The sequence below is a fragment of the Notolabrus celidotus genome, chromosome 11 (assembly GCF_009762535.1).
Source record: "Notolabrus celidotus isolate fNotCel1 chromosome 11, fNotCel1.pri, whole genome shotgun sequence".
NCBI classification, from domain to species: Eukaryota; Metazoa; Chordata; class Actinopteri; order Labriformes; family Labridae; genus Notolabrus; species Notolabrus celidotus.
In genome coordinates, this window is record NC_048282.1 from 2,769,556 (window position 1) to 2,794,510 (window position 24,955).

Sequence of the window (24,955 nt, forward strand, 5' to 3'; positions counted from 1 at the left end):
AATTACTCAAACATGTCCACGGTTGTGAAACTAAAATACCTTTTTGCAGATGACAGAGTGATCATTTGGGAGATTTCACGAGGTGAGGAAGAACCTTGAGGTGGAACACATGAGAGGAAATGTCTTTCTTATCCATAATATATATAAATATATATATATAAATGTATAATTAATTTCAGTTGTAAAATCAGATGCACCTGTGTACATATGACCTCTTTCTGTAACTAAAAATGATTTAGATACCCTTTGTCTTGAGTGTATATTTTAATGAAAATAACAAATAAATTTACATGAGCTGCAAAAGTGTACATTACTGTGTTTTCTTTTCCATGCTGAACTCCCTCACAGAGCAAAGAGAAGATTCAATAAAAAGAGGACAGACTTTGATGTGGTCTGATTGTATGGTGGCCCTAATCAGACATTCACTCATGCATTTCATTTATTGCATTTTGCTGTTTGAATGAGCGATTACCGTTTGTTTTACAGATCTCGACTTGTTGATCGTGTTATCTTGAGGTAACGAAGCTGGTTTTCCCTTTCTAACGGATTAATGTATCTCGTTATGTTGGGGTAACGAAGCTTTTATTCTTGTGACACCAAGACGCCAGGACCATGTATTGCCACGCTGCCGTTTCCCACATGAATGAGGTAAGTTGAGCCTTTGTCTGTTTTGTGCTTTTGCAGCTGTGGGGATTTAATCATGAGACACTAAGTCTAGATCTGAAGAAAACAGCAGGACTTTACACTTCATCACAAGTGTTCATTTTGTTAACAAAACCTCTGATGATAAATGTTCAATGACCCTTTTCCATGATGAAGACAAGACTATGAGTGAAAAAATGACCATCAATTTAAAGAAAAGCCCTGATTCATGTTTGTTGATGGTAACGAGGGGACGAGACCATAGACTATAATAAATGGACGTAGTGTCTGTGATGTCACCTATCTGTTTCTGAAGCGCTGTTTTGAAGCCAATCGGCGGTGGCAGCCATATTGGAAATGTTGAACTCAACCAAACTTCTGTGGAGCTAGTGTGAGGTAAAGAGGCGGGCCTTAAGCTTCCTCGCCAACAGCTTCAGAGTGCCTGCCTGTCAATCAAGTCAGCCCTGCCCTTATTTGGGCCTATTTCCGCATCGGCTTCAATTCTTGCGGCGGGATGTTCTCGCTTGATTTAAACATTGGTACAACCTTGATCCCAATCTCTGATCGGCTCATTGAATTAGATTAAAAAGTGTGGAAAAAGAGGAATTACTTTTCGGCCTCTGACTGAGACAAGCACTAGATCTTAAAGAGTTTCAAAAATGAACACTGGTTATCATGTAAAGGGAGTAAATAGGGGTGTAACGATTCTTTGTAACTACGATTTGATTCGTATTACGATTCGTGGTTGCCCTTACCATTAAAGGACGATATTGGTTCATTTAGAACGATACGATCCAAACGATTCAGTGACTTTTTATCAAAAAGTTCCACCAGTGTGACTGTGAGATAAATCCCTTGATACTGGACAGTCCTAGAGTCCTGATGTTGTTGTGATGTTTTTGGCCCGAGACGAGTTTTGTCCTAGTCTCTGACTAAACATGCTGGAGAGGTCTGAGGCTTCTGCAGAGCTGATGTTACCTTGATGAACGCTGCAAGAGGTGCCTGGACGGCCGGCGTTGTGTGAAATCCCATGGCGCCTTAGTAGGTGGTTGGATAGATTTGTGGTGTTGCCGTGGTAACTTTACTTGACCTTTACATATCCTACAAACAGCGAGCGACTTATTTAGAACATCTCTGTCTTTGTAAAAGACAAAGTGTTTCCACACGCTGGACCACAATGGTGGCTTGATCATTTCTGGCTTGCCGGCTTCTCCTCTGTCATCCGCCATGCTATGATTTGTTGTCTGCTGGCGCGTGGTGATGACATCACAGACAGTCAGCCTGAATTGAGTAACGTTTAACGTCTTTATCATTAAAAGTGTTAAAATAACACATCCATATAAAGTCTGCCGTGCTTAAATCCAATGTGTTATTTTCCTACAATCGAAAACAATGTTAGATCGATATATGTCGTCTGGAAGGCCAACTTGCCGAGCACAGATCGATGTAGTCGGATCATAGGAATATAAATCGATCCATTGATGTAGTAGATGAATCAGTACACCCCTAGGAGTAAATAAAATGTATGGATGCAGGTCTACTGATAGCTTCTAGTCTCAGTATCTTATAAATCCAAACTGTAGGGACCAGACGGGGATCGTTTCACTCAGAAGGAAAAGCGCAGGTGTTATCCACTCCAATCCATTATCCATACTGCTTTTTCCCATTCAGGGTCGCGGGGGTCTGGAGCCTATTCCAGCTGTCATTGGGCGAGAGGCAGGGTACATCTTGGACAGGTCAGCAGCCCATCACAGAGGTGTTATAAATAACTTAAACATTCGCTCTGTTCTTTCCAGTTTTGCCAGAAATTCCAGCGTCCTGAGGCAACAGGATGCTGAAAATGAAGCAGCAGTCTAATAATCCAGCAGTTATTCTTTAAATCAATCAAATATGAAAAATTTACACCTGTGGTTTATCTTCTGTGAAATGTTTAAAGGATGATTGTGATGTTTCACAAGGAATCAGGCAGAGGGGGCTAGAGAGCTCAGAAAATGTGTCCTGCAGTTCAGGTCTGTTGAAGACGGTCTGTTGTGAATCAGATATAATGCTTTGGAGCTTTTAACAAAATGTGACATCTAAAGGCAAAAGTTGACAAGTATTGGTTTGTGTGAATGATTCAAAGTGCACACTATAAAAAGAAACACACCATCATAAACCAAACTTTAATGTTTGAAGTGTTCTGAAAAAAAAGGGCCCTAAACTCTCTTTTGACAGCAACATTCATTTATTTATTCTAATGTTTGGTGAAACAGCCCTTTACCTCAGAGTTTAAACTACATGACAGGAGAAAATCCTGAGAGCACAAGACCTTGAAATGTAGAAACAGATTTTCAAACAACAAAGCACTGACGAGTACACCAATAAACAAAATGTGCAAAGAGAAAATGAGTGCTGAATCAGATCCTGCTGTCATGTAGCGTGTCTGCTTTTTAATCACATGATCTCAGCCCCTGAAAGTTCATCAAAATGTAAAGTGTCATATCTCCTCATGAAGTACAGCCAGCAGGAACCCTGAAGAGAGACCAGCTTGTACCTCTGTCTCTTGGCACATGAAGTGATGTGTGGTCAGCTGCAGAGCTGAGCGCGTGCAGCTAACTGAGATCCTGTGTTTTGCTCGTGGGCACTTCTGAAAGGCTCATCGTGCAGTGCTAACCCTGACCTTACAGGGGGTCTGTTTACATTTTATGGTTCTAGAAATAGACTTCCAACCACCAGAAACAGCAGAACAGTCAGGTTTGGGGCACTCAGTGGATTTGCTCCAGCGTCTGTGGCTGCCTGCAGTAAAGGCGTCAGGCTTCCAGGTGAGCTGTCTCCAGGGAACTCAGTCACAGAGGAAACTTTGGATGTAGAAGCTACGTAAGAAGGAGCCGCAGTCCCCCTGGTTTCCTTCACTTTGCCTATGATAGAAGCTCCGTCTTTGGGGGACTGCAGGTCAGACACGTCCCTGTCTGCAGTCTTGTACCATTGGCACTGGAAGTCCTTCTTCCAGATCTCAGCTGGGTCCGGTTCAGCTGGTTTAGTGTCTGGGTCCGGTTCAGTTGGTTTAGTGTCTGTGTCCGGCTGATCCGTTGCTTTTGCAGCTTCAGCCTGAGAAGATGTTTGATAGAAAAAAACATTCAGGTTAGTTTGTAGTGCTTAAACTGAAGATTTATGATGGGGCTTATATTCAACAGGATCTCTCTGCTGCTGCTAATCTACTGTTTCCTTTCTGCTTACTTTCAGCTCTTAAAAAGAAGATCTTTAAAAACTCAAAATGAGTGTCTTGGTTTATAGCTTTAAAGTGCAGTCAAACAGGCAATCAGAGTGAGGATTTATCCTGTCAGCACTTTGTACGAGCCTCTTAATCCTCATCAGTCGTGGATGTGTTAACCCTGTAAAGCCTGAACCATCGAATAACTGCCAGAAAATTCTAATTCTTTGAAAAATGGAGTGTTTATTGGACCTTCTGACAAATAATAAAAAATAAATTAAATAGCAATTTTCATATTTGAGTTTTAATTTGTATCATATTTGATACACCAGGTATTTTGGTGCAAATGTATTACACAAAGTTTCTTGTTTTTTAAACAAACTAAAACAACCCAAAAAAAAATTTTGGCCTATTAAACTTAGAATTTTTCCCAAAGTAATTTCAAACATAGAAATTATTTATTTTCCATATTGCACGACAACGTCATACATATTCTGGATCTGCAACACAACAAAAAACCTAATTTATTGTATATTTCTTCTCTGAATTATTCAGTTTTTAGTGGAAATCAATTAACAAAGATAATTATTTACTAGGGAGCCATGGCAACATTCAACCAGTCATCAATCATCATGATACAACAGGTTGCATGTATAAAAATACAATATACGTTATATACATCTCAATGTCACAATATACCTGATTATGTCATTTAAACATGTTCTTAAATAATAAAGACTGTGTGTTACTTTATGGAATAAAGTATGACATTTAATAAAATGATGATTGACAGATCTGTAAATAAATGTCTTTATATACCTGCTGTATCAATTTTAATTTTCACACATTTTCAACACGGTTTCTCTATAAATGAAGTAATGAAATATTAATTAGTTTTACATCAATCCAGTAACTATTCCTCTTGAAGTTTCAGGAACAATTTGAAAGTTTTTTTCATCCAAACTTTTTCAAACTTGTTAAAAATATCCCTGAAAAACCTTGAGTGGGTTTCTGATCCACAGCTGACATTTTGAATGTCTCAAGTGCCTGATGCACTGATGCATCAAATATGATGTTATAGGGTCATTCTATAAGCAAGGCTTCACAGAGGTTGCAAATAGTAAAGTCCCTATAGTTCTAAAACACACTGCAATATACACTATGATGTTAAGTCATACACTTTCTTTAACTGTGATTGGATCAATTTACAGAAGTTAATATCCAAATATTAAAGCACCACAAAATGCAATCCTTGAAATGAAATTTAAATCAACACACAAACTAGTTTCAACAAAGATGAACATGAAATCATTCAACAGGTTAAGATTTGATTGTAATGAAGGACTCTCATGTTTGTGTATTATGGAACCAACTAATCAGAACACCTGTGCCTTGTCTTATGGTTACAGCAGAAGCAGCTATGAGGAGATGTGTATAACTGCAAAATGTTAACTAAATGTGTGCGTTCAGAAACACGTAAATAATCTGAAGATATAGTTGACATGCATCATTGTGCCTGATACTGCTGTGGTGCTGTGCTCAGTTCTTAAAGAGTAGTAGCACTGGGGTTAGCATAAAGTCTGCTAATATTGTGCAGCTGTGCTAACATAGCCTGCAGCAGTTCAGGCTATGTGCAGCTATCTTACAGGAGCGCTGTATCAGTCAGCCCTGTTTATCTACCTTCAAGAGTCTTACGGGCAACTCAAGTATGTGAGTTTGTCCTGACTTCAGACAATGACAGAAACCACTTTGAAGTTGTCCCCTTTGCTAGACCAAGGACAAGACCAGTCCAGTTTACAGTTTATCAGAGAAGAGTTTAGCAGTCCTTACATGGTCACTAACAGCACCTGTTTGGTAGTTCAGTTCTCCGTCAACAAGACTGCATTAGGAACGAAGAAAAAACTGACAGACCACATCTAGAGACTGAGGAGCTAACAGTGGACTTCATAAGGAGAGAAGAGAAGCTAGAACCTATCCCCATCCACAAGTCCTGTGCACCCTCATCATCCAGGCCCTCATCTCAGACGAGTGACCGGCAGTTTGGCGAGCAAAGCCTCTTTCACCTCGCCTGGCTTTCAAAGTTTGGCCTGAGATCAAAGAGGTTTTCTACAGGCACAGCTGAGAGCATCCTGACTGAGTGTGTCCCCACCTGGTATGGGAACTTTACTGCCCAGAACCAACATGCTCTACAGAGGTTTTCAGACAGCCCGGAGTACAAGACCATGTGAGTTTCCCTGCAGCCCAAACAACTCACAATGGAAGGTGTGTTGCTAAAGCTTGCAGCATCAGCAGAGATCCCACGCCATGTCAACCCAACTGAACCAGGGGCCGCCATCTGGCAGGCACCTGCTCCATCAGGACATTTATCTTCCACTCTGCATCAAGGCTTAGGAACTATGAACTCAGTAGACCTGTTGCATGTCTCACTTGCATATTTACAAGCACCAACAGACTTAACTGAACATGCACTGACAAACAATGAAATTCAAACTATATACGTAGATGATTACATTTTGCATATTGACACATATATCTTACACACTGTGTATATTATGTATGTAGTTATGTCTTCTCACCTTTTCTGTCGTCTTCTCCACCACGTCTGAAGGTGGTGGTAAGTGCAGGTATGCAGAGCTCCCTGGATTTTGACGTACACATCGGCCCTTCCCCTGGCACAGAGAGGCTGAGCAGAGTGCAGTTGCTGTGGTTACATTCAAGGAGTAAGGTCCCAAGACCTTACGTATGAACTCTGCCAGGTCCTGGCACTCTCTCTGCAAAACAGACACACATTTTGAAGTACAGACAGAATGAGTGTGTGTGCTTTTAGAGACAAGAGGCCGCATGTACATTTTTGACCACAAATGGTGAATTTCCACCAAGAGTTCCACCAAAATGCAATACCCCACCAGACCAGTAGAGGGCAGTAAAACAAAGAGGAATGCCATTCATCACAGATGACACCATAGAAGCAGACGGATAGGCAGGTATCATTATGAGCAACACAACAGTTAGCATGTTAGCATGAAGAGACTCAGCTGGTGCTGTTTTAGAAGTTGCTATATTTCATCACAGATGGATTCACTGAATCAACACGTGAGAGGAGATAAGCGCGAGTAGCAAAGACGTTTCAACACGGCTTTAAAATCCTTTTCAACTCAAAAAGCCGTGGCAGAGATCGGCCGGTGTTTTGGTTCAAACAGCGACCCTGTTAACTGGAGACCTTCAGCCGGATGAATCCCTCATAAACGTCTTTAGACGATCATTAAATATCTGATGAGGATATTTTAAAATCTTAATAAAAAACTAAACTAGTTTGCATTCCCAGGAACTCCCTCTGTGTTTCAACAGCTGTGCAAACTCCACAAACACTGACACGTTCAGCTGAAGGTCTCCAGTTTACAGAGTCACTTTTAAAACCGGAACACCGGGAGAGACGCATTCACGGTGGGCTGAGAGAAGACTACTGTTACAAGCTGCTAAATCAAGAGAATCCCAGCTTCTTCTTTTGAAAAGTACACACACATACAAAAAAGATAGAACAAATCAAAACTAATGAAAGAAAGAGAAATCAAGTGAATCACAGATGTGTGTGATGTTATTGTGGACGGAGGGCGGGATAAAAACACTGCAGTTAATCTACCAATCAGACACGTTCAGCATTGCAAGCCCTGCCCCCCGAAAGTCCCGGGACCTTTGAAAAGTACTACCCCCCTAGCAGGAGCTTTTTAGGGGGAGATTATCTACCCCTGAACTAAATTTAGACCCTGGGTCCACCGGTCGAAACGCACGTAGTTCAGGGGTAAAGTTCCTGCGGTTGAAAAACGCCTAAAAGCAATCTTTGGGGGTTAAGACAGATCAACAAAAAGATGGAAATGTTCACTTCTATAATTATCAGAGGCTGGTTGAGCTTGTAGATGCAATCTTGTGGGTGTGCTCTTTATGTATAGCTCTGTACCTCTGTCTTAGTCTCACTTCTCTCCCAGATGACAACTCCTGCTGTTCCCATGGCAGCACTCTCGCCTATGGTGCTCACCAGGTCTGCCTGAAGAAAGAAGGAGTATAAAAAGAAGCTATAAAAAAAGTCAGGCGGCAGTATGATCTTTTTTTAACTCCTCATATATGACACCCCAAACATTTCACCCCAAATGCTACAGGTGCTGGAAATAACACACAGCACCCTCCTTACATTTTATAACTTCCAAATAAAACTCTGAAACTTTACATCATTAATCTGTCCTTTTCTTCCATCTGATCAGCTTTAGCATTGATTCATCTTGCTATGATAAAAAGAGGCGTTGATCTCTCACCTGTGACAGGAAAGTGTTAGTTGAGGCATACACGCTTTTAACCAAGGGAAACACAGGGATTTCAAACTCTGCCCGACTGAGAGAGGATACTCTCAGTGCTTCTCTGATTTGACTGGCCAAATACAGCCGGCCTCCATATGTCCCACCCTGGAAGACAAACAGCATACATGTTAGTGTTGTTTGTTTTGGATGCAGAGCAAAACTTAGTTAGGTTTAAATAGAAGTGCACAAACCTGCATCTTCTGCAGGGTGAGCAGAGGGAAGAGGGCGGAGCATCGTTTCCAAAGCCACAGGAGCTCATTGTTAAGGGCCTGCTCCGCAGCAGGGCACTCGCCGGTGTAATTGGCTAACAAGGTTTGGGCAGGATCCCCGTTGTAGCAGCTGGGGTAAGGGGAGACGCCCCATAATGCTTTGGGCCTTAGTTTCCCGAGTTCCCGAAGAGTCTCCATCATTACTGACTGGGCTGCTGCCTCGAAATCCACCTGTGGCGAGATCAAATGACCCGTCAGTCCCCTGGGACGGCTTTTACAAGGTTTCATTTTTTCCCCCCTTTTTTTTTTAATTCAATCATTTTTTTCTTTTCATTTTAGTCTGTTTCCTATGGAAGTGCATTGCATTCACCAAAGAAAAAGAAAAAATAAGACCCATCTAGATCTCATAATTAAGAGTTTGTGTAATCATAGATGGATGAGACACAGTGGGTAGTTATAGCGCTGCTTTCGGATTCTATTTACTGTTATTTCCTACTCGGAATGAGACACATTAATGTCTCTAAATGTGGATGTCATTAATATTAGTATGTCAACACAGTTGGGTAAAGTTAGAAAGATATTCACAGATTCGACCTTCTCTGTTGTAGTATAATCAGAAGGGCATGATTAAGGTTTGCAGTGACTTTCAGGACACTACTACGGTGGCCCTGAGAGCTCACAGCACTGCAACTTAAGAAAACTCATGCAAAAAGACAAAGCACAAGCATATTAAGAAAACATCTTCATCAACTTGACAACGCATGTGCAGCATTTACAAAAAAGCGCTGCAAATAGACCACAACACAGCACATTACAAAAATGCGCTGCAAATAGACCACAACACAACACATTACAAAAACGCGCTGCAAATAGACCACAACACAACAGAAGTGTTTCCAGAGGACACTTACAAGTGATGCACACTTCCGGATATGCTTGTTGACGCGGGTTTTGAATCGGAGTGCTAGTTCTCTTACCGTCAGTGGTGTTGGAAGTGAGATAAAATAAGTAAGTGTTTTTGATTTATTTTAACATTGTGACCGCATGACGGTAAGAGAACTAGCACTCCGATTCAAAACCCGCGTCAACAAGCATATCCGGAAGTGTGCATCACTTGTAAGTGTCCTCTGGAAACACTTCTGTTGTGTTGTGGTCTATTTGCAGCGCGTTTTTGTAATGTGTTGTGTTGTGGTCTATTTGCAGCGCTTTTTTGTAAATGCTGCACATGCGTTGTCAAGTTGATGAAGATGTTTTCTTAATATGCTTGTGCTTTGTCTTTTTGCATGTGTTTTCTTAAGTTGCAGTGCTGTGAGCTCTCAGGGCCACCGTACACTACACTGTATAACAGTGAAGTTATTGAATATTATATGCAATAAAATTCCCTAAAATTCTGAAAAACTGTGTATTTTCATACCAAGTGTTGTAGTATAATGTAGTACTCTTTGTAGACAATCCCTGTCCACTCGCCTCACCACCGGCAGCTCATAGAGACCAATGTTATTTGCCCAATGCAGAGACGGCCTGTATTAATGCAAATGACATTGTAGCTTGTTGTCTGTCTTACACTGATGGAAAGAAGGAAACTTTGTGTTTTTACCACCTTTCATTAGCAAGTTATTGATCCGAGAAGGTTGAATCTGTGACTATCTTTCTAACTTTACCCAACTGTGTTGACATACTTACAGTATATGGATGCCATCTACATTTAGAGTCATTGATATTTCCCAGTGTCTCATTCCATGTAGGAAATAAAAGCAAATACAATCCGAAAGCAGCGCCATAACTACCCACTGTGTCTTATCCTACCGTTAATGAAGATTGTGATTCTGCAAACTTTTCTCATAATTACAAGATCAGGATCTTGTTATTACCAGATAATGGGTCTAATTTATTCTCTTCAGTAAATGCAATGCGCTTCCGTAGTTTCCTCTCACTTCTTCAATCTACTTTATTCTCCTTCTCCCTCTCTTTCCCCCTCTCAATACTTATGATACCAATAACAATAAGACATAAATGTTTAGCACCAATAAAAAAATAAATTAAAAAAAGTAATAAAAAAATAATTCTTTATTCCTTATAACTTTTGTCAATCTTTCTAATTTCCACTAAAAAAAACGGAAGACAAAAAATAAAATATAGACTGGGCAGCTGCCTTGAAACCAACCAGTGACAAGATCAATAGATCACCTGTCAGTCACCGTCATTTCAAGACGGTGCACAAATACTATGAGACTGATTTCCCCTCAAAGACAGCTCTACAAACTTAGAAAATATGAGAGTCAAAGGGGCCGGTTAGCAGCACAGGAGCAGCCAAATTTCACCATCCTAACACCCCGAGTAAGGCTGCAATAGTAGCTTCTTATTGCATGAGTCACATTCTTGTTAAACATAAGAAGGCCATTAAAGACTGTGAGGTTGTGAAAGTAGCCAGCTAGTTCTTGCAGTGCCAATGTTCCAGTGCCCAAGGTCCACTAAGGTAGAGACATACAGTACCAGTCAAACGTTTGGACACACCTTCTCATTCAATGTTTTTTATTTATTCTTATTATTTTCAACATTGTAGATTAATACTGAAGACATCTAAACAATGAAATAATCTGGTTTTACCATAATCTGGGTTACAACAGTAGTCAAATAGAGCTATCCATTGTGTACTAACCCTACCTCTGAACAACACAACTGATGGTCTCAAACACATTAAGAAGGCAAGTCATTCTACAAATGAACTCTTGACAAGGCTCATGTTCATTAGAAACCATTCCAGGAGACCACTTCATGAAGCAGACTGAGAGAATACCAAGAGTGTGCAAAGCTGTCATGAAGGAAAAAGGGGGCTACTTTACATATATTAATCTACAGTGTTTACAATCATTAAAATAAATACAAACCCTTGAATGAGAAGGTTTGTCCAAACTTTGGACTGGTAGTGTACATTTATCTACTTTTCCAGCTTAGATAACTGCCCTCATTAGACCTGGACCTGGTTCACTCCTCTGTTTGTCACTTTTATAGTAATAGGGTAGGCTTTCAGTAATGGGTATGGCTCCTTATGTCCACTGGGAGCCGTGTGTGTGTGTGTGTGTGTGTGTGTGTGTGTGTGTGTGTGTGTGTGTGTGTGTGTATGTGTATGTGTGTGTGTGTGTGGCTGACTGGCCCTGATTGAGACTCAGTGTGAGAAGCTTACATATACCCTTGAGTTTCAGAGCTCTGTGCTGACTCATTGTCACACTTTCAGAGATAGTGAGAGGTTCCCTCTGTGTGTGTATGTACCATCAAGGTGTGTGTCTGTATCAACTGAAATAATAATGTTTGATTACATTTCTTAAAGCTGGGGTTGGTAATCAGATTTAGATCCACTTTTTGTTATACTGGTTAAACTGATCTTTATGTCCTGATGGTAATCAATACATGATGTGTTCTTAAAAAAAGAGCGAAAAAAAGCTGCTATCTACAGCCGGAGTAAACCTGGGAAAACACCAACCAATCACCGTGTTTTGGCTCCCCAAATTTTAAACCAATCAAATCCCGTCCAGCCGTTCTGCCCGCCTCCTGCCCGTACATTTCCCCGGCGTGCACTCCTCCGAGTCCCCGTCTCCTGCCTCTACTTCCCCTGACTCTATTTACTGCCCCTCTCACTCGTCCTCGGGCCTGTCCCCTCTGACCTGATGAGGTGCTTTACTCAGGACTGTAGTCCGGATCAGAGTCTAAAAAGCTCTCACCACGGGGGCTCTGACAAGCAGAGGAATTAATGACATTCAGTAAGTCCTACAGAAATGTAGATGTGTTGTAGCGTCCGTCCGGACGCTGTAGTGATGACGAGCCGATTCGTGAACACGTTGATCTTTAATAACCGGTCACTGTCGGCCGTGATCACGACAACCAACAAAACAACAATCAATGTTTGAATGAATGAAGAACTTCTCCTCTTGTCTCTCCTCTCTCCCACTCACACACTCTACACCTCTCCTGATGCCTTCACTAACCGTCAACACTGTAGGAATTAAGAACATCTACACTGAACACGTTTAACAAACAGTAGTTGTTACAGTATTATATATGTGTTATAACTTTTCTCATGATATCGTGTCACCAGTACAACTGGATAATGCTAGTATGACAGTTGTGAGTACTAACAGCAGCCATGTTTGTTTGTGTTTTTAACTTTCACTATGAGAATGTTTTGGTGAGGACCGGTTTTGAATCAGTCACCATCATATGGTCGCAAGTCAGTGGCGCTCGTGCATGTGAGCGGGGGGGCGTCGTTTTGGAGGAGCTCCGAGGGAGGAAGGGAGGGGTTAGACGAAGTCCTGAAGACATGCTACATTCAAATTCATGCTGGTTTTCCGAGAGTACCAACCCCAGCTTTAATAGACTGTAGCAGGGAAGTCCTGATCAGCATTTTTGCCCCCCGATCCTGATCTGAGTTTTTCATAATGAAAAATATAACTAAAACATGTCTTCTGTTTATTCCATTGAATTTAATCCAGCTATCATTGTTGTAAAGCTCATAATCTGTTTTAAAAGCTCTGCTGTATGAGACCAAGAAACTGCTGTGCTTCATTACAGCATGCTTAAACCAGAGGCTGCTCTGAACGCAACTCTCACGAGATAGTGCGTGATTCACAATGGCAGCATCCAGCTGAGAGACGTAAATATATTCGGAGTGACAGCGAGATCAAAACACGCCCGGTTGCATGCCACTAGCTACGGCGTGGCATGCCGGTGTAGAGAACGGCAGCGGCAGCTAGCCACGAGGATCCTAATGCTGATGTAACAGACTGTCCTGTGTTTGGTTCATGTGTTTGCCTTTGTGAACCATATGTCCCTGCAGAGTTACCGTAGGGTGCATGGAGCAGATGTTTTTCTGGAAAGTGTCTGGCGATGCTCATGTGAGTTCTACAATAAAATGTAAATCATGTCTTTAGTTCTACATCAGTGTCCCATTTATTATTTTAAACACAGTTAAACAAACTCAGAATGCTCACTTACACTGGTGCCTTCAGCTACACATTGTGTTCTGTGACAGCGGACGTATGATCGGATGAGATGATCAGCTCAAATGCTGATCACCGATCAATTAAAATAACGCCCAGATCGGCTCCAGTCCTATAGTTGAGATCAGGATCGGGACATCCCTAGACTAGCTGGTTGTCACCCAAGCCCTCTCTGTTTACCCTTAAAGCACCTTTAGCCATTTGTGTGTTTTCCATTATTAGAGTTCTTCCTGTGTCTCTCTGAGAGTTTACTTTCAGGTCAACTGCTGGGCAGTGGGGGTTTAGTTTTTCTTACTCAAGCTCTGTTTGGGTTGAAGGAGCCTATTTGTTTTTGTGCTCAATATTATTTTTGTCTTTTCCTGTCTAGCTTTCTTTCTTATCTATTTTAAGTTGTATTTTGAGGCATTTTTGCCTTTATTTGATAGGACAGCTGAAGAGAAATGGGAAAGGTCTGGAGTAGAGAGCGAGGGGAAGACATGCAGCAAACGGTTGAGGCTGGGAGTCGAACCAAAGATTGGATGCAATGAGGACTATAGCCTTTGTATGTGGAGCGCGCACTTAGACCACTAGGCCAATGGCACCCCCCACTATCAATTTATTGTTTTAAAAGTAAGCTGAAGACTTAACTTCTTAATCTAGCTTTTAATTTGGAGTAATTTATTTTTAGCCCTGGACTGCATTATTATTATTATAATCATTACTTTAACATTTATTCATCTTATTGAATTATTTATTTATCTATTTATTTCTTGTATTCATCTGATCTTCTTAACTTTACCTTGTTTTTAACTTTTCCTTCCACTCTTACTTATTTTATTCATTTTACTGTGTTGATTTTATTTTATATTTTAAGTATTTTATTTATAATCATGCCTTTTATAATTGTACCATTGCTGTTATTTTCTGTCTCTGTTATTTTGTGAAGCACTTTGGGCTGCATGTTTATATGTATGAAAGGTGCTTTATAAATAAAGTTGAGTTGAGTTGAGTTTGAAAAATCAGCGGTTATTAATTTGAGATAGCTTTTAGAACCCCCGCCAAGTCTACAAGATGAAATCCTGACGGTCCTTCAAGTTTTTCTCCTAGCCGAAGAGAAACACTTGAAGCATCTGACCCGCTCTAACCTGAGCCAACAACTTGTTCATCACTTCATCTCCCCCTCCCTCCCGACTGCTCCCTTTCTATTTTGCAGTAGCTGCCTGCTTCCTCTCCTGCTTCCACTCTTTATCCCCCTCCCCCTGAACTTCCCTCACCTTTGACCACTTCTCCACCTCCTCTGGCGTCCAGTTAGGAAAGAAAGCCTTCAGCAGTTCCCTCGATGCCTCCAGATACATGGCCTGCTTCTCTCTGTTCCTCGACCACTGGGGGATCCACTCTGCCCAGCGCAGCACCCCCAGCCCCAGGTACCTTGGAGCAGGTAAAGCTGCGTCCAAGTCCTGCTGTGTCTTCTGGATGTGGTTGTCCAGCTTTGTGTTCTGTGGTAGACCCCCATTGATGGGTGTGTCTTTGTCTGCAAAATACGGATAATTTCCAAGCGTGTCCTCGTAAAAGACGGCCACCCGGCCCTCTCGTTCTATCCCGAGAGTTCTGAGATCAGGCCGATCGGAGCAGGAAGAGTCAGGGATGCCCCAGAAGATGATGAAAGGCTGTCCAGAAAGGAGAGGGGGGCGAGCAAACTGAGGCGGACCAGCGGTAACCATATCAGCAAAGGCAGCGAGCAGGAGAAGGAGGGGCAGGAAAAACTGACGCTGGGTTTGAGGGGTGTTTGAAAACGTTTTGTGAGTCCTGAGACTGGGGGGTTTCCATTTTGGTCTTGGCTTTGGGTCTGGATGCGACCATGACTTGGTCCACGCCATTTGAGCAGCCACCTCTCAGGCTCTCACCTCTTCAGGCTCTCAGAGCCAATCATGTTCCTGTAAAACACACAGCAGAAGTCACACTATTACCTCTCTATTATATGACAGAGTTACAAGAGAAATTCACAATTACAACAAAATGCAAAGGACCACTTAGATGGAGATCTACATTAAGTAACCTTAAAGTGTATATTGGAACTATTGATGAATCCTGCGATCAATTTGTGTGTGGCCATCTTGCATAGCGGCCATTACTGCTCAGCGCCTGTCGACTGTGACAGCTGTTTGTAGAGCTGGTTTTAAAATGTAAGCCACCTACTAATAAAGGTACCTTAATAAGGTACTCTCGTAGCGCAACATTGTTCTACCCTGCTTTTATATTCATAAATCAACAGCATTTAATCATCACTGACAAGTCGCATGGGAAAATACATTTTCTTTAAATAAATATTCATTAAGCAAACATTTTCTTTCATTGTTTATTTTTCTGCTACCGTAACTGGATCATTGTTGGAGAGCATGCTAGCTAGTAGATTTACAAGATTGTTTCATTGATCGCCAGTCAAGGAACTATACAACGCAATCAACAGCCCACCCAGAGAGGACAATAATAACATTCTTTATCCACTTCTGAAGAATATTTGCAGCCAGTGAATCTATGTAAAGTGTCTGCTCTCACACAGCAGAATTCTTTATGAAGTAAAAGTAAAGAGCAAACGGCAACCTCCGGCTGCGAAAAATGAAGCCCATGCGGTAGTGTTAAAAACTGCTGTTCCTTGAGTGTCCACTAGAGCCTGGCTCCAGAAGTACCTGAAACTACATATACCTCTTTTTGACCATCGCAAACCGGGTTGATTTCTGGGCTGGTGTTTGAGCTCGTTCGGAGCTGGTTGAACTCGGGAAGCAACAAGACACCCATTCGTTTTTCCGCCCACTAGAACCCTTGGAAGAGGCGTGTCAGATTTACTTGACTGCTTTTCCCAGCAGCGCCAGAGCGAACTTTCCCTCACAACAACAACGATGGAGGACAACAGCAGCTTGTTTCCTCCCTGAGCACTGCTTTGCCTTGGAATCCATTAGTCTCTTTTATATTTTCGCTGCAGGACAATGGAGGAAACACGTTTGGTTTGTGTTTTTGATCACGGCAACCCCGCCCCTCGCCCCTGACGTAAGCGGTTCACGGTTCTAGATCAGCAAAAAGTTGGAGCTGCTTTGGATCCGGATTTCCGGGCCGGGAGCCGGTTCACTCACAGTCGAAACACATAAAACCGGTTCTCAATTGAGCGCTGGCTCTGAACCGGCCCTGAAACTGCCTCGGTTGAAAAGGGGCAATACACACCCATTCAAAGAAGACGATCTTTACAACAGAAATAAACATGTTTACAGCCTGGTTCAAAAAACAAGTGTAGTCTGGATAGCTCATTTCTCAATCGGCACACACTGTACGGGGGGTGAATTTTTTCATAACGCAGCAATTTCGAAGATATTGAGATCACAAGTTTTCCGTTATGAGAGCGAGGCACAGCTGACTTAATTTGCAGGCGGGACACTATTCTGTTGCTAAGCGCCGCTCGAAGGCTGCTTGTTGCAGTATCTCTCTTTTCGTTGTTCTTTTTTCATATCTGTTTAGTTCTCTTTGTATTTGGAGCCTGTCATGAATTTTAATGACTCATTTGTTGACCATGGACACCAAACTGTCTACGTTTGCAGTGGTGTTTTTACTATTTTTGTTCCTGTGTGTGTCTGGAGATCCTGTGTGTATCCATGGTCGCATTGTTTACATACGAGATCAGCTGTTAGCTGCCCGTAGCATGTCGATGCTAAACGATGCTAGGCCCGATGTTCCCTGCGAGCTGAGGAGAAGGAGGCAAGGACGACGTGCTGGTACTGAGGTGCAAGCTAAAAAAGACGACATGGACCTGTCCTCCCACCCACCGTTATGGGGAATGTAAGATCTATCTACGATAAGGTGGACGAGCTAACCCAGCACCAGAGGGAATACTGGTTGAGTAGCATCATGCTAACAGAGCTAACACCGGACACGAACGCCACATTGGAAGGATTTCACCTGCTGTGGGCGGACAGGATACAGGAGAGCAAGACTGAACACACTGGGAAGAAGGCCAGCTCAGTCCTGGACCCTGTGGAGGTGGTGGCTGACAGGAGAATTATGACCAAGCTGTCGTCTCTGATGAACATTTCTTTTCTATATATATTCTTGTTGGAATTCTTGTACTGTACACCTTCTTGTTTGCTGCTGTAACTCCATGGATTTCCCCGTTGTGGGACGAATAAAGGAGTATCTTAGAGTATCTTATCTTAGCTGGTGGCGAGGAGGCTAAAGGCCGTCCCGGATACTACGTCCATTTATTATACAGTCTGGTATAGAGCAGCTTAAAACTCCTCAGGTTCTCGTCCACGTCACCTACTTTGTTGTCAGATGTAAAGTTACATAGATATTAAAGATAAAAGGTAAAAAGGTTTATCTCTTCTGAGAACAGCTTGCATTGAAGGGTGCAGATGTTTGGAGAGAACCCCCTGCAGCAATGGTATCCTTTTAACTTCTGGTAGTTGGTCAGAGTTGTCAGTAGGCAAGTCTGCACTTACCAGAGTCACTGTTGGGTAGTGTGTACTGTTTTATGTGTTAGATAACAACTCTTTAACTACAGGGAACTTGAACCCCAGGGTCTTGAGTTGTTTGATTCACCCCCTCCCTCTGAAAAAGGCATGACGAGTTGCAGATCTGATTGAAAAGTATGGCTGCAGGTGGGTACATATTGGATTTAGGTGAAAGCCCGGTGCATCTTATCCAGACACTGAAGAATGAGAGCTGGCTGCGATTACCTTGAATGACCTTCGCAAATAAAACCTTGTGATTTTTCTGCTGCACTGGATTTTTACAAACAAGAATCTACCTTCTCTGCTCTCTCCTATCTTCTCTGTTACTGAGCTGTCTCTGATGTCACTTGGGTTTCTCATCTGAAATGCTTAAAATCATCTCAAAGCTTTCTTTTGTTCCTTACAATCCTTCTCAGTGTTAGTGGGTGTAGTGAAATCAGTGTCAGATATAGATTTCTCTGGGGTTTGTTCAGTCACACACGTTGTGAGTAAAGCTAGTGTACTGTGATGAATATTTGATATGCTCAGTGATGTGGGACACAGCCGTGGTTACAGATTATGCACAAGGCTGAAGATTGTATTCAAGAAAGTAAAATGCTGATACCAGTGACATGGATGGCAAAAACACATTTTGCATATATAATTGTTATAATTATGACAGTTTGCCTTGTTACTCTTAACCACAGAGGATGGATAAAGAAATACCCATAACACTCGAAGGGCCAGAATCCTATTTCTACTAGAAAGGCCACGAGAGGTCATTTTCACTGCCAGATTCCAAATTGTATTATGTAGTATTATAAATACCCAACTTAGAGAGTGATGTGTTTATTTTTTAAGGATATACTTTATATTTATACTTGGATCAAACTTTCCATGACGAGTACCTTTCATCCGCGTCTTATTCAGATAGATTGCCAGTCCACTGACCACTTCCTGAAACAACTCCAAAGCTTCCTCAGCAGTCATCTCTCTCTTTGTGCTTCTCTTTGCTATAACTCCAAAAATAGAGTTGTCTAATTTTCTCAGTTTCAATCCAAAACCTTTCAAATTCCTTTCTCTGTACTCGAGCTAACGGCTGGTTTCTACGTTTGAACCAAGAGGCATATGCCTGGCATGAAATGTATCAATCTAATCATGGCAAAATGTTTTTGCTTTTGGGCAAACTTTAAGAAAAGTCAGGAACCGGCGGCACTTAAATCTTTCACTCAACAAAGTTACACTACAAATAAATGTGAAATGGTCAGTTGTAGTGTCAAAGCTGTTGAAAAATATTCTAATCTTCTCGTAGGTTCCTCTGAGCTGCTGTAGACGTCCTCCTGCTGTGGACGTTCCAGACTCCAGCTGATACAGACGTGCTGGACTCCAGCAGCAACAGCTATTACTACTCGTCTCATCACTATCACCGCTCCCTCTCTCTCTTATTCTCCTCTATCCCTCTTTCCAGACCCAACTCAGTCTCAGCAGATGTCTGTCTAACATGAGTCTGGTTCTGCTCGAGGTTTCTGCCTGTTAAAGGAAGTTTTTCCTCTCCGCTGTAACTAGCTAAATACTGTGAGGTGCAATGCTCATGGTGGATTAAGGTGGGGTCAGACTGAGTCTTAATCCTGTCTTGGTGTTGGGTCTCTGTTCATAATTTGACATAGAGAGTTCTAGACCTGCTCTGTTTGTAAAAGAGTCTTGAGACAAATAAAGATTGATTGATTGATTTAATCTAGTGCGGCTCAATAAATATCGTCTGATTTCAGCAGTGAGGTTTTTTCAGAGTTGTTTACATTCCAAACAATGAGTGAACCCACATCTGTTTTCAAGACACAAATATTTTGAATATTTTTGAACAAATTAAACTATTTTTGTAAAGTTGATAACATTTACGCAAAATTTCAAATAAATTGTGCATCAAGTATCAGAAAAACAAAGAATGTTTATGTCGTGGGTAGGGGTGCAACGGATCAAAAAACTCACGGTTCGGATCATTTTTCGGATCAGCAAAAAAAAAGAAAGAGGACAAGACAAATATAACTTTGTCCCTCCATTTATTTTGTAAAACACTTTGCCCATTAAATAAAAACAACATTCAACTCAAAATGTACTGCATGTGCAAAGCACCCTATCTGTGGGCCCAGTCCTGCCTCATTCACTGCATTTCATGGCATGGCAAGTGAAGGAGCAGAGGAACTTCAAAAGTGTCACTCTATTCTTCTTTCAATCTCTGATTTTCACCGTCCAGTTATCTTTGAGCTGCAAACTGTGAACACACCGTTTTATTCTAGGGTCCTACAGCTGGCAAAGTGCCAACATGTGAACTGCTCCATAAACAAAAGTGAAAGTTAAAAATTGCACTCGCAGCAGTGGACTCTAAGTGACCCAGTAACAGCCTGTCTGCGTATCGTTGACATGGAGACAAGTCCTGGTAAACACACGGTGACACGACCAAAACACAGAGTGAAGGAATAACAGTTCAGGGGCCACAAATAGGCGGCCGGATGCGGTCCGCGGGCCGCGTATTGAGGGCCTCTGGTCTAGTGGGTGCGCAATGGAGTTTCATAACGTGGCTCAAGCACATTCAGCATTCACTGTATTTCACAGGGAAACCAAAATGCTCCCATACATATGACTTACAAGATGCAGGAGGGATTTCAAGTCCCTCTGCTCCTTCACTTACCACGACTACCGCTGCGCTTGACGAGTGAGTGTGGATTGAACATGCAGTCATCACGTGAACACGCACAACTTTTTTCATTAACCGATCCGCGGACCACGTCCGTGCCGAACCGTGGAGAGGCATCCGTACGGATCACGGATCAACGATGATCCGTTGCACCACTAGTCGTGGGGTTCTCCTTCCGGACTCAAAATAATATGGGAAAAACCCAGGCGTAGTCGGAAGACTTACTTTTGGTAGTTTTATTGGCTGCCGGCCTCCCCAGTGCAATGGAAGAAAATATTTACAAAAGTGGAAAAACAAAGATAATTTACAACTGTTCTTGTCAGTGTCGTCTGAGTACTACAGTTACTCACTTGACACAAAAAAGAAAACAGCGGTCGTTCATCAAAAAAAACACACAGCAACATTACCTGCTCAGTAACTTGGCTCAACTGCCAAGAGACCAAAAACTGGCCCTCTTTTAAAGTGTGTAGCCCCTCCCTCTTGGCGTAGGAAATTACATAAACAGTTATATTTCACAATTAAGGCCATTTCAAGGCGACTAACCTTACACACAATCGAAAGAGTAATGCAAACATTTCCACAGGCATTTTCCTTACCTACTTCAACCAAACATAATTTAAAACAAACAAAAAGAACAACTAAACATGGTCACATGGCCACTTTTGGCCGCCATACATCCATATAGGGTGCGCACCAGATGTGCTTGGTTTGTGCATTCCAGACATGACCTGGTTGAGCTCAAGCCGATAAGTGCAGCAACCCAAAGACAAGGACAATGTATGTTTTTAACAATGATAGAGCTTCAATGTGTGCACCCTGAGAAACTCTGAACAGTGAGGGAAAGAAGGATGGTGGTGTGTGAACCGGAATGAATGAAGTGCTGTTAGGAACGGCAAAAGTTTGGTGCATGTGTGTGTGTGTGTGTGTGTGTGTGTGTGTGTGTGTGTGTGTGCACGCTGCCCGCTGTTAGTGACGGTGCCACTCCTCACAGTTTACACCAAAGTTGATGGTTAACATGATAACTAAAGCCACCATGAGGACTTTTATCTGTTTACACAACAGACTGAAAATAATACTGATGCTTCTTTATGACCTTCAAAAGCAAAAGAGACCCTCAGAGACCAGACTGATCAATTCTAAAGTTATGTGTGAAGTCTAAAACCTCAAGTGTGGGTTCAGCGTCAATCCAGTTGATGCATCAGAGTCAGCCATAATTGACACTTCCCCAGACATTTCTGATGAGTGATATCTTTAGGTGTTAAATAATGCAGGGTGAGATTCTATTTGTGGGGAAACTTGACATATGAACAGGACAAAGAGTCATCAAAGGTACTGCTTTGTTCACATAGACTTTATAAATAATGGACGTAGTATCCGTGACGTCACCCATCTGTTTCTGAAGCACTGTTTTGAAACCAATCATCGGTGGGAGCCATATTGGAAATGTTGAACTCAACCTAACAAAGGCTGTTTTTGAAACGGCCTGCTACATACTACTTACTAATGTAGTAGGTAGTGGTGCAACGGATCATCGTTGATCCGTGATCCGTACGGATGCCTCTCCACAATCGGTTGATGGAAAAAAAAAAAGGTTGCGCGTCAACTCACTCGTCAAGCGCAGTGGTAGTCATGGCAAGTGAAGGAGCAGAGGAACATTATAACCCTCCTGAATCTTGGAAGTCACATGTATTGGAGCATTTTGGTCTCCCTGTGAAATACGGTGAATGCTGAATGTGCTTGAGCCACATTATGAAATTCCGTTGCGCACCCACTAGACCAGAAGCCGTCAATACACGGCCCGCGGGCCGCATCCGGCCGCCTATTTGTGGCCCCTGAACTGTTATTCCTTCACTCTGTGTTTTGGTCGGGTCACCGCGTGTTTACTGGGACTTGTCTCCATGTCAGATACACAGACAGGCTGTTACTGGGTCACTTAGAGTCCACTGCTGTGAGTGCAATTTTTAACTTTCACTTTGGTTTTTGGAGCAGTTCACATGTTGGCACTTTGCCAGCTGTAGGACCCTAGAATAAAATGGTGTGTTCACAGTTTGCTGCTCAAAGAAAAGTGGACGGTGAAAATCAGCAAATGAAAGAAGAATAGAGTGAAACTTTTGAAGTTCCTCTGCTCCTTCACTTGCCATGCCATGAAATGCAGTGAATGAGGCAGGACTGGGCCCACAGATAGGGTGCTTTGCACATGCTGTAAATTTTGAGTTGAATGTTGTTTTTATTTAATGGGCAAAGAGTTTTACAAAATAAATAGAGGGACAAAGTTATATTTGTCTTGTCTTCTTTCTTTTTTTTTTTTTTTTTGTTGATCCGAAAAATGATCCGATCCGTGACTCAAATCCGTGATACGATCCGAACCGTGAGTTTTTTGATCCGTTGCACCCCTAGTAGTAGGCAGTAGGTATTGCCTACTACATACTGCGTTTGAATTCAGTATGTAGTATGAGTGTTCTGTTGGATCTGGTCTGCAGGATGCTGGGTCAGACGTCACTGGATTTCCGGTTTCAGAAAGCAGAAGTAAACAACGACCAAGCTGATAGAGAAACTGCTTCTTTAACATCACTTATGATTTAAAAAGTTAAAAAGTGGTTTATATGGAATTTGATAACTTTCACAGCACCCAAAAACGGATTTCCTCCCATCAAAAAAGAAGAAAAAAGAAAAAGCAGAACGAGCGCTGTGCATTGTGGGAAACAGTACGTGAGGCAGACTGGTCCGATGCATACTGTGAAATGTTCCCATATCAGTAGACATCCGGGGAGTTTTGACATACTGCAGATTTTGTTCTTGTTCACATACTACTTACTACATAGGCAACTGAATTTTGGCCAAATCAGTACGTACTGCTAGTATAGTGGGCGGTTTCGAAAACAGCCTTAGTGTGAGGTAAAGAGGCGGGCTTTGAGCCTCCTCACTAACAGCTACAGTGTTCCCGCCTGTCAATCAAGTCAGCTGTGCCTCTCATAATGGAAAACTCGTAATCTCAATATCTTTGAAATTACAGCGTTATGAAAAGATTCACCCCCTGTTGTTTCAAGTTCATTTTAAGTTTGGTGAGTGTCTCTCACTCTGCATCATTTCACAGAGTGTTTTGAAATCATAGGAAGAAAGAGTTGTTTTTGTAACAGTGGGGTTTGATATTTTGATATAAAAGCAATTTTTAAGCATCTTTAAGTTCATTTATCCCACACAGACTTGGATAGAAATCAAATAATTGTCTTACTGAGCTGTTTTTTTTTTATTGCATTGTTGCTTAGTTATTTCATCACTACCCGTTTGCCTTGATCTTCCTTTGAGCAGATCAACAGCCCACACAATATGCAGCCTATTATGTCCCTTTGTGCTCGGACACGCTTTTCTTTCTGTGGAACATTTGATGAGTCTCACATGAAGGAACATCTTTGTGTCGGTGTAATACACTCTGTAATGTAATGGACTTGTACTTAAATAGTAAGCTCAAAGTGCTTTTCCACTTCTCCCACATTCACCAATTCACACTGCATTCAAACATTGATGGCAGAGGATGCTATACAGGACCATCAGTATTATCTAATTCCATAGATGTGCATTCACACAAACCTGACTATCTCACCAGGAGTGTCTTAGCATTCAGTGCCTTGCCAAAGAACACTTGGGCATTTGAGTGCAGGAGCTGGGATCGAACCGCCAACCCTCCAATCAGCTCAACTCTCAACTCAGTTCATTTTTAGTTATATAGCACCTTTCATACATTCAAGCATGCAGCCTAAAGTGCTTCACAAACAGAGACAGAAAATAGAAGCAATAGGTAAAATGATGCAAGGCTAAAACAAGATAAAGGAATGTTATATGAAATATTTAAAAATAAAAAAAATACTTAAAAATAAAATACTTGAAAATAAATTACTTAACAATTGAATAAAATACTTGAAATAAAATACTTAAAAATAAAATACTTGAAAATAAAATAAAATACTTAAAAATGAAATAAAATACTAAAAATAAAATAAAATACTTGAAAATAAAATACTTAAAAATGAAATACTTGAAAATGAAATAAAATACTTACAAGTAAAATAAAATACTTGAAATAAAATACTTCAAAATGAAATACTTGAAAATAAAATAAAATATTTGAAAATAAAATACTTGAAAATAAAATACTTGAAAATAAAATACTTGAAAATAAAATACTTGAAAATAAAATACTTAAAATTAGATAAAATACTTAAAAATAAAATACTTGAAAGTAAAATAAAATACTTAAAAATGATATAAAATACTGAAAGACAAAATAAATTAAAACACTCAATCAATAAAATAAAGTCAGATAATTACCAGAAAAAAATGTAAAAATTAAGATATAATAATCTAGAATAAAATAAATTAAACGATAAAAATAATGCTGAAACAATGGTCATAAGGGTAATAATGCTT

At 41.3% G+C, this 24,955-nt stretch overlaps 1 protein-coding gene across 1 annotated transcript; it reads right to left on the reverse strand.

Annotated features, from left to right (window-relative positions):
- Nucleotides 1-2,847: 2,847 nt before the first annotated feature.
- On the reverse strand, nucleotides 2,848-15,528 carry si:dkey-72l14.3 (Glyco_hydro_56 domain-containing protein). The gene is made up of 7 exons (XM_034696074.1): nucleotides 15,420-15,528; nucleotides 14,638-15,297; nucleotides 8,373-8,621; nucleotides 8,140-8,286; nucleotides 7,788-7,874; nucleotides 6,409-6,603; nucleotides 2,848-3,729 (listed from the first exon to the last, which is right to left on the reverse strand). The coding sequence occupies exons 2-7, from the start codon at nucleotides 15,238-15,240 to the stop codon at nucleotides 3,325-3,327; spliced, it is 1,686 nt and encodes a 561-aa protein (XP_034551965.1). The 5' UTR covers nucleotides 15,241-15,297; nucleotides 15,420-15,528; the 3' UTR covers nucleotides 2,848-3,324.
- Nucleotides 15,529-24,955: the final 9,427 nt, after the last annotated feature.

What these genes read in the sequence shown, in the direction of transcription:
- si:dkey-72l14.3 (XM_034696074.1), bottom strand. Translation starts at nt 15,240, where the DNA reads ATGGCGTGGACCAAGTCATGGTCGCATCCAGACCCAAAGCCAAGACCA. An exon ending in TCACCCTGCAGAAGATGCAG is followed by an intron (nt 8,287 to 8,372) that starts GTTTGTGCACTT and finishes TTTGTCTTCCAG; the next exon opens with GGTGGGACATATGGAGGCCG. An exon ending in TGGAGAAGACGACAGAAAAG is followed by an intron (nt 3,730 to 6,408) that starts GTGAGAAGACAT and finishes ACATCTTCTCAG; the next exon opens with GCTGAAGCTGCAAAAGCAAC.